The 10,287-nt window shown below is 35.1% G+C and overlaps 1 protein-coding gene and 1 long non-coding RNA gene across 2 annotated transcripts; one reads left to right on the top strand and one right to left on the bottom strand.

Moving 5' to 3' along the window:
- Positions 4,964 to 6,214, top strand: LOC107633021 (katanin p60 ATPase-containing subunit A1-like). The gene is made up of 4 exons (XM_016336654.2): positions 4,964 to 5,351; positions 5,528 to 5,686; positions 5,837 to 5,924; positions 6,074 to 6,214. Exons 1-4 carry the CDS (start codon positions 5,137 to 5,139, stop codon positions 6,212 to 6,214), a joined length of 603 nt encoding a protein of 200 aa, XP_016192140.2. The 5' UTR covers positions 4,964 to 5,136.
- On the bottom strand, positions 8,432 to 9,081 carry LOC107634408. The gene is made up of 3 exons (XR_001618887.2): positions 8,982 to 9,081; positions 8,823 to 8,869; positions 8,432 to 8,725 (listed from the first exon to the last, which is right to left on the bottom strand). It is a non-coding gene; the product is annotated as an uncharacterized LOC107634408 (long non-coding RNA).

Here is a 10,287-nt window from a genome sequence, read left to right on the forward strand (position 1 = left end):
AATATTGATTATACATAATATAAAATAATAAGAAAAATAAAGTCCAATTAAATATAATATACCATTAATTTAATTTTGTGGTTAAAAATCAAATTATGTATAGAATTTTTCTTTCACGGAGAATAAATAATAGAACTTCTCTCTACTAATTTGGTCTAGGCAATTTTTTTGGAATTTTGGGGAAATCATAAGTAATAGTAATAATAGACTAATAGATAAGTAGATAGCAGAGGCCACATGGGTTTTTACTCACAATAATAAAGGTCAAAGTAGGCCATGCAATTTTACAAGAACCTCTTATTTCACCCGCAAGGACGAGTGAAAGTTAGCATGCATTATTCTTTAACTAACTAGATTGGATTGCAATTTATAAAAAGGTGTACTTTAAATTAAAAATCTTTAAAAGTATTCACTTTTTTAATGATAGATTTGCCTTCTAAATCAATTCTTTTGTAGATTTGGAATGAATTTTGTTCTTTAATCATTTTATTTGCATATATTTTTTTGTGTTTATTTTAAATGTTTTATATATTAGAGTTCATCTGTTAAATTAATTATTATACATTCATATATATTTACACATTTTTTTATTAAAGTAACTAACTACTAAAATAATCATTTTTTTTCACATCATAATAATAAAATATTTTGTTTGTAAAAGAGTAATCTAACGTTTTACCTTCTACATGCTACATGCAAGAGATCTAACATATTTGTTAGTACATCTATATTTAAATTAGAATAAATAGTTATTTTTTATCATAAAAATCCGAACGCTAAAAAAATGACCGTGAAAATTTAAAATTAAAGTTATATCTATACAAGATAAATTTCATTCGATAAAAATAACCAATTATTAAATTTTTATTCATAATTCCATAAATATCTCTCTCATTTTTTCTTCCTTCTTCATCTTCTTTCCATAACCACCATCACTTATTCCCGCTGTAAAATCTATCATCTCACCAAATCTATTTCTCTACTCATATCTCTTTTCTAGATAGTTGTATCTTTTCACAACCACCACATCTACTCCCATCTTGCATGACTGTTAGCATAACTATAAAAGCATTATAAAATCTTTAACCTGTTTTTTGAACTCTTAATTATCGGAGCCTGATTCTTAGATTTCATTTTCACTTGTAACAAAACCAACTAACGATGCTCGTACACACTCTTCCAGCAACATAATTTCTTAAAGTAGTAGACAAAAACGAAAATGTTATTTCAATTTTCAATTAAGTACCTAAGGCAGCGTTTGGTTTATGTATTTTTTGAGACAGAGACACAAAAATATAGACATTAAAGATATGGACACAAATTATTAATGTCTATGTACTGTATTTGGTAAATATTGAACAAGACACAATAAAATTAAAAAAAATTCATATTATCCTTATAAAACAAAAAAAAATCAGCCACCATTGCTACCACTATCATCCACCATCTCTACCACTATAGATTCATCATCACATACAATTCACCACAAAACAATCAACAAAATTTTACAAGAATCAACAAGAATTTATATTTTCCAACAGAAAAACAAAAAAGGAGGAGAAGGTAATGAAAAGCAAACTGTGAAAAGAGAAGAACCAAGGTAGAGGAAGAGGTGGCAATGACAAACTCGAAGAGGAAGAGGGAGAGGCGGCCGTGGACATCGTGAAGAGGGAGGAAAGGCGACAGTCGCAAATCTGGACGAAGAAGGAGACGTAGCGGCAACTGCGGATCTAAACGAAGGAGGAGATGAGTGACGGCGTACGGATCTGGACGGAGGAGGAGACACAGCGGCAGCGCTCGGATCTGGACAAAGTGGGAGACACAGCGGCGGCGGCACGCGGATCTGGCAAAGGGGGAGATGCGGCGGCGGTAGTGGTGGATCTGGACGAAGAGATGCAACGCTGATGGTGAATCTGGACGACGGGATGCGACAGTGGAAGGAGGGAGGAGGCAGGAAGGAGAACGGTCACGGTGGATGGAGAAGGAGAAAAAAAAAAGAATTAGGATTAAGAAATTAATAAGGGGTAAATGAGTAAAAAATTGTGTCTAATTGATTGTGTCTCTGTGTCTCAATATTTTGGAAGTACACTAAATACATGTATTTTGTGTATACTTGTATACTAACGTGTCCATAAAAAATTTGTGTCTCAACAAACAAACATAAGACATGTTTTAACATATCCATGTCTCTGTGTCTGTGTCTTTAAAACCAAACGCTACCTAAAAGAGAAAAAATGAAAAATCTGAACTCAACTATCTACTATCATTGATAAAGCAAAACTCCTTGTTTGAATATGCAATGAATTCTAATCCAAATTGATCCCTTCTCTATTGTAATTCTATCATATAAAAGTAAAAAAAAAATATATTAAAAAATAAAAATAAAAGAAGCTAAACATAGCATCAAGAAACTAGTCACAGAAAAAAACAAAAAGAGAAAAGAAAGAGCACACACAATAAAAAGAGCAAAGTAGGTTTTGCATATCCACGTCATACACCACATGGTCTTCCGCTAAGCGCCTCCCTCTCGGCACCTTACTGCTCACCACGCGATTCAACACCGTTGCTGCAACGTTTGCGATAGATAACATTTCCATTGAGGAGATTGGGGCAGAAGCTGCTGCGAAAAGCAATTGAGAAGGTTGTTGAGGCAGTTGCGGTGGTGGTTGTGGTTGTTGTTGTTGGTCGTGGTTGGTGAGGAGAGCCATGAGGCGGGAAACGACATTGGCGGAGGAGGAGGTGGTTGGAGGGGTGGGAAGGAAATGGAGTAGTAGTGGTGTTGGAGTTGGTGATGGTCGAAGGAAAGAGAGGGTAAGGATGGTGGAGGGGATGGCGATGGTGAAAGGGGTTGTGGAGGCAGAGAATGGTGGATGGTAGGAGGAGGAGGGAGGGACAATTAAATTGTTAGGGTTAGAAATTGAGTTTGGAGGTTGAAGAATGAATGCATATCGAGGTGGTTATTGTTGTTGCTCCTGCTGTTGTTGGTGATTGTGTTGTTGTTGCCTAAACAATATTACCATGGTTGTGGCAAGATGCAGCTATCTAAGAGAGATGGGATGATGGATTTTGTAATGAAGGTAGTGGTGGTTATGGAAAGAAGACGAAGAAAGAAAAGAAAAAAAAAAGACGTATTTATGGAATTATAAAAAAAAATTAATAATTGATCATTTTTGTCGAACAAAACTTATCTTATATGAATATAACTTTAATTTTAATTTTTTATGGTCAATTTTATCATCTGTAACAGTTTAACTCACCTGGTTGCGGATAATTTCTATTTTACCTCTTCAAACCTCACAATTTTGTTTTTGATAAAGAAAAGAAAACTACTCAAATCATCAAAATGTATACACAAAAAAAAAATGTCCACACTCTTATAAAAAATACTTCGTTCCCCTCTCCAGTTAATGTATGTGGGACTTTAAATATCACTCCCTAATGGGATCAAATTTCCTCTTTGAAATATCTATTCTAGCATTAATTTTGATACAATATTTAATAGTCCAGTCTACTTGCTTAAGGATATTGTCTATTTTGATATTTCAACAGTCTTGCCACGAAAATATATTCAAACTCTTATAAAACATAATTCTTTCTTCTTTCAAATTAATATGGGACTTTACATTCTAGCATACACTTCTTGTAATAGATACACATCTTTTATGGGTTAAATAGACTATATCTTCTCCTCACATATCCCTTCCAAAGAAAGGGTCTGTCTAAAATCAGCCCACCTCTTATGAGCTTATCTGATGCACCATTAGATTCAAAGCGTTAGATTAAATTGATAAATGATCTAATGGTTTATATTTAAATCATTGTTAATTTATTAAAAATTACATTAAAAGATAACAACTCTTTTAATATTTTAATATTGCCCAATATAAAAATTCAGAACTGAACCCTTGCTTGCTGCAGCTATGCGCCCCTGCCTCTTCCCTCCACCCACTTCCTCTGTCTTCTTCGTCAAACGATGAACCCCGTTTCTTCTTCTAGCCCCTCTTTCCTCCGCTTCTTCCTTTACTCACTGTCCACTGAAGAATTGTCTATCCTTTCTAAGCCTTCTGGCGATGCGAATTCAGAGATTGTGAGCTACCAATTCACACCCGAGCGCGAATTTCAGTTGCTACCTATGAACAACTCGTAGCGGTCTCAAATCTTGCAGCGATTCATGAAGAGGGGAGATGCTACCAGTTGCAGCAAGGGTCTGGGGAGAGAAGGCTGTCTTCCTCATCATAGGGTTGCTATGATGGACTCTAAACTCCTTGCTCCCCATTTTTACCGATGGGAGACCCCATATATCAAAATTAATAAGATTATTAGGTTAAGCCTTCTTCCACAACGAAAATTGGTAGGGTTTTGGTCAAACTCTGTTGCTCAACTTTCGTTTATCTTCTCAAATTTTCGAATCTTTTGTAGGGTTTTGCTCAAAAGAAGTTGATCTTTAATGGAGCCTCGAGTTGGAAATTAGTTCTGTATCGGTCGGAAAATTGGTAGCGGATCCTTAGAGATCTATCTCGGTGAGCTTTCTCTCCTCTCTCTTTTTAATTTTTTTTGTGCATTATTGAACTTCTAATTTCCGAATTTTCCGATTAAATTTTTCCGATCAGGGAAGTATTCCATAGAATTGTGAGAAGCAGAACAGAAGGGCGTGATTCTCTTGGAAAGTAAAACCTTGCTAATTAACCATTTTTATGCATACCCTTCAGTTTTCATTGTTGGATTTTGCTTCCTTAGAAGCCGAGGATGGAGATCAGAATTGAAAATTAAGCCAACAATAAAAAACTTAGAGGGAGGATTCTTGTATCTAAGAACCGTGTAAAATGTATAGAGCTTAGATTATTTTATGCGGATCTTTTGAGATGTCTGGTGCTTTTTATTCTCTTAGTAGTTGTATCGCTATATGTTGAAAGTTGAATTAATCTTGCATGCTACTGTTTCTTTTTTTTACTTGGAATTCTCTCATGCTTGTGTAGTCATGCACACAAATTCTCTTGTTATGCTGAGTTTCGATGGCCTTAAGCAGGCTGTTGTTGTATTTCTATCCCATTGTTGTTGTCATGGAAAGACCTTTTCTGTGCAATTCATTATATGTGATTCTGACAGGGGATTAGGAGACCGTGGAAAGGTGTTCTCATGTTTGGGCCTCCCGAAACTGGGAAGACACTTCTTGCTAAAGCAGTTGCTACTGAATGCGGTACCACTTTCTTTAATGTTTCTTCCGCAACTTTAGCTTCCAAATGGCGTGGTGAGAGTGAACGCATGGTGCGGTATTTGTTTGATCTTGCAAGAGCATATGCACCAAGTACAATTTTCATTGATGAAATTGATTCTCTGTGCAATGCTAGGGGGTAAGTCTTTGCTGTTCTTTTCCGTACATAACAATCTTGTGTGTTGCGTCATGTATGCCATGTTTTTATTTGCGATGGGGGATAATGGTTGTCAAGTACCCCTTGGGTTCACCCTGAGTTTGTAGTATCAGTTGAGATTATTTGATTTCTGATCGAGTTGCCTTTCAATTCATCAGGGCTTCTGGGGAACATGAATCATCCAGAAGGGTGAAGTCTGAACTTCTAGTTCAGGTTGATGGTGTAAACAATAGTTCCACAAATGAAGATGGTACCCGTAAAATAGTAATGGTTTTGGCAGCCACAAACTTCCCTTGGGACATAGATGAGGCACTGAGGTTTGTATTTGCTTTTCTGCATCCTTTTCTTGTACTTCTTAATTTGCATTGCAAGTGATAGAAGCATGCGATGAATTAGTTCTATCTGTTGGAAACCTCTTTTAATGTACATGTACTGATACAATTTGATGTTGATGCAAATCAAATCAGGCGAAGGCTGGAAAAGCGTATATACATTCCTCTTCTGAATTTTGAGAGTCGTAAAGAGTTGATCTGTATCAATTTGAAGACTGTGGAGGCAAGTTAGGACGTTGTGATTTACCTATGACACTGTCTTAAAGATATTATTATTATGTATTGTCTTTAATTGATTTCTTCTATGGATTCAAATGAAAGACATTGAGCATCTAACAAATACAAGATTATCATGTTTTACCTTTGCACCAGGTGGCCCCTGATGTCAATATAGATGACGTGGCTCGCCGTACAGAAGGCTATAGTGGAGATGATTTGACAAATGTATGTTGTGATGCTTCCCTGAATGGTATGAGGCGTAAGATAGTGGGAAAAAAATTTACTTTTTTTTAAGGATATTAGAATAACAACTTAAAAAAAATTTACTTTTTTAACCACCATAAAAAGATGCTTTTCCTCTCATTCGAAACTATCGCAGCACCAAATTCAACGGTTTGTAAGGATATTAGAATAACAACTTAAAAAATACATACAAAAATATCGTATAAAAATTTGATTTTTAGATTTTTTTTATTTATAAAATATCATATAAAAATTTGACAAAAAATTGCAACAAATATACTGATGGGAAACTTACCAAACTTAAGGATAAAAATGTATCGTTTTTTAATATATCTACAAAAAATTACATCAAAATCCAATCTCTAAAATATTTTTGAATAATTTTGCTATAAATTGTCTAGTTTAAAGCACATATTATGATATTTAAAGCACATATTATTATATTTATCAAGAACATATTATAATAAATTGTTGCAATAAGGTGATTTGCAATTGAATGCAAATACCAAGCTGCTTTACTCATAGGTTAAAATGACAAAATGTTGGCTCAACATTGGTAGAATTATTATTACAAAAAATATTGAATATCATCGAATTTATTGTTGGATTTAATATCGGACATTAGCGTCGGATTTATCAACGGATTTACCTGCGGATTTAGTAATAAATTCGTCGGATAAAAAAGTTACCGTCGGATTCGGTTTTTCGACGCTAAATCCGATGGTAATAATTAGAGGGTAAGAAAGAAAAATTGGTGCGATCATTACCGTTGGAATTACCGGCGGATACAGTTAATGGAACGCTACATTTTGGTCATGCGCAAAATATTATCATCAGATTTTCCGTCGATAAATCCGACGGTAATTTTGCCCTAAATTAGAATCGCGCACCCCCTCTTCTCTCATTTTGAAAGACCCACACTTTCTCTAAACTCTCTCTCTCTCTCTCTCTCTGCATCTCTCTCCTCCAAACCACACCTCCAGCAGCCCCCTCTGCTAGCGATGGCGCCACCAACAGCCTCCAAAGGATCTCCTTTTCAGTTTTATTCTTCACAATGCCGAAACAACCCCACTCCTACTCTCCCATCGCCAAATCTCCTCTCACTTTCTTAGCCTCTGACAACAACGAAGATCCTCCCTCTTCTCTGCCGTTGACGCTGCCCCACAGTATCCTTACTCGTGTCCCGCGGTAGCGCAACCCTTTCCTCTCCCTTCCCTATCCTCGAAGCATTTCTCTCTCCGTCCTCCTCCACGGCACCACACACCAGCAGCTGCCGTCGTCTTCCACGCACCAGGTGGTATCCAATTCAGGGGTTTTTAATTCTGTTACATGTTTTTTTTTAATTTAGGTTCTTTTATAATTCTGTTTTTTTTTTGTTGGATTGTTTGATTTAAGGGAAGTTGTTGGATTCTGAAGCTTTTACTATTTAAGCTTTCTTTATTTAAGCATTGATTTCTAGAAAAATGTGGTTGCAAGCACTCAAGTGGTGAATAATTTTAGAGAATTCTATCTAATTTGTATAAGCAAATATTATATAAATGATTGAGTTGTGTGAGGTTCTAGTCAAAACATGCTTTTATGCTAGTTTTTTTGTCCAAACTGCATGTTGTATTGTGGTAGGTTTGTACAATTTAATTTTGAACAATTTACTAATTTGGCTTGACAATTGTTTCTGGTTCTGCGGTGTGAAACTACATTGAGAGTTCATATTCATGGTACAACTTTATGATGTGTCTTTCATGGTCATGTATGAGACTTTAAACAGTCATCTAAGTTTAGTTTTAATTTTGGGATGAAATTAAAATCTTTTTTGCATTATAATATAATTTGAATGAAAAGTAAGTTGATATAGATGCTATGGCCTCACTACAAGAAAATAAACTTTCTACCACGCTTTTAAAGCATGCCGAAAAGTACTTAAAAGCGTGACGATAGCTTTTCGCCACGCTTTTTGAGCTATTGGAATGCTTTTGAAAGGGTCACATCCGCGAGCGTGCCGGTTGCTCTATCGCCACGCTTTTGTGGACCTATCGGCACGTTTTTTTGCTACGCTTTAAAAGCGTACCGAAAAGTGTACATATCACCACGCTTTTGAAGGGTGCTGATTAGGTTGGTTTTGGATACGCTTTGAAAGTGTACCGATAGAGCACATACAGTCACGCTTCAAAAGCATGGCTTGCCAGCTAAAATCTTTTACCACGCTTTCAAAGCGTGGCCTATTCCTTTGTCAAATTAAAAAAAGGGAGAAAATTAGAAGGTATAAAAAAATTGATTTTTTTATTGATTTACATGAATTATTTACATACTATAATTATAATTAAAAAATTACAATACTTTAATAAAACTAATAATTGAATTAAGACAAAATAAGTTCATAATTAGAACTTAGGAGATCATTAAAACTATTAAATTTGTGGCCAATTTGCAACCATCACAGTACAAATTTAATCAACTAAATCTTGATTGTGAAGTGGTGGTTCAGCAATGGTTACGTGCCTGAACTCTTCCTTCATAAGAAATCAAAGTACCACCCTTCACATCAGCCAATGTTTTGGGAGTCACCTATATAACAAGATCCAAAAAATATAAGTAAATTAATCAAAATCATGTGAGGTCTACAACTCAAAGGCAGTTGCTGATGATAATGATCGTTCTTCACCTCCATGCAATATTCATTCTTGTTTTGGATCAAATGATTTAAGATTACTAAATTAACCAGTCAAGGAAGCTGGATGATACTAAAGGTACCACCTTCATATAGAATTGAAAAGCAGTACAACCAAAAATGATAAAAGCGCAAAATATTAAATAAGGATACTCAAATCAACTATAGCACCCAAGTTATTTGAATTGGCAACAAACACGTACTCCTTACCTTGTAAGAGGGAAAAAATAGGGGAAAATAGTGATAGTTACGATTCTTAAAAAGAAAAGAAAGGGTGAAATATAAGATTTTGTCCATGACGGAGGAAAAATGTTGGTAAAGATTTTCACAAAAATTCGCGTTGTAAGTATAGTCTAAACCGACAATTAAACTTCAATCAATATTTAAATTGTTTGTCACTTAAGCAAATCCAATAAAATTAACCGAAGTATTTAAACCTCGGGTCGTCTCTCAAGGAATTGCAGGGAAGTGTAGTTATTATTGGTTATGGGAAAGTATATTTTTGGGATTTGAAATAAGGAACAAGTAATGTAAATAACAAGGAAATAAAATAACAACTAAGAAAAGTCCTAGCAAGGATTGAGAATTGGAATTCCTATCCTCATTATCATCATAAATTGTGATGGTAATTGCCTTTTACTTTCACTTAGTCAACCTCTAACAATGAAGGAAAGTCAAGTGAGCAAAATCAACTTAAGTTCACAAGTTCTAATCAAAGACTAGATTTAGTGAAGCCTAAGCCAACTAGCAAGTCTCAATCACTAATCAACAAAGGAATTTTGATAACTCAAGAGTCTCTAATTGATCAATCCAAGCTAAGAATATAAAAATCTAATTTAAAATCCAACAAAGCATTTTATCAAACACTTGGAAGGCATAACATATAACTATAGAAAAGTAACAAGGAATATTAAATTTAAACAACCAATTACAAGCATCAATAACACAAATTGAAGAAATCAATCATAAATATGGAAACATAAATTGCATTAATATGGATCCAAGAAAACATATATAAGAGTTCATAAACTAAATTGGCAACATAAAGGAATCAATGATAGAAGTAGACAAACCAAAGTACTGGAACAAATAAAAGTAGAAGAGAAATTAAATTAAAGTAAAGTAGAAATCTGAATTTGAGAAAAGTTAAACCTAAAAACCCTAAAACCTAGAGAGAGGAGAGAGCCTCTCTCTCTAGAAAACTACATCTAAACCTAATAATTGTATATGAATGTTGTGAATGAATAATTCCCCCTTCCAGCTCCACTCTACAGCCTTTAATCAGTATTTTCGGGCCTAAAACTGGGTCCAAAACAGCCCAAAAATTGCCCCCAGCATTTTCTGTTTAATGCAGCACGTGACGCTCTGTCACACGTACGCATCGGCCACGCGTACTCGTCGCTTGAATGGATTCCTGGTCACGCGTACGCGTCATCCACGCATGCGCGTCGTATGTTTG

This window comes from Arachis ipaensis, chromosome B03, assembly GCF_000816755.2.
Source record: "Arachis ipaensis cultivar K30076 chromosome B03, Araip1.1, whole genome shotgun sequence".
Classification (NCBI taxonomy): domain Eukaryota; kingdom Viridiplantae; phylum Streptophyta; class Magnoliopsida; order Fabales; family Fabaceae; genus Arachis; species Arachis ipaensis.

Bases quoted from the DNA above. Each gene is read 5' to 3' on its own strand.
- LOC107633021 (XM_016336654.2), top strand. From the start codon at position 5,137: ATGTTTGGGCCTCCCGAAACTGGGAAGACACTTCTTGCTAAAGCAGTT. The intron at 5,352-5,527 runs GTAAGTCTTTGC...TCAATTCATCAG, and splicing joins TCTCTGTGCAATGCTAGGGG to GGCTTCTGGGGAACATGAAT. The intron at 5,925-6,073 runs GCAAGTTAGGAC...CCTTTGCACCAG, and splicing joins TCAATTTGAAGACTGTGGAG to GTGGCCCCTGATGTCAATAT.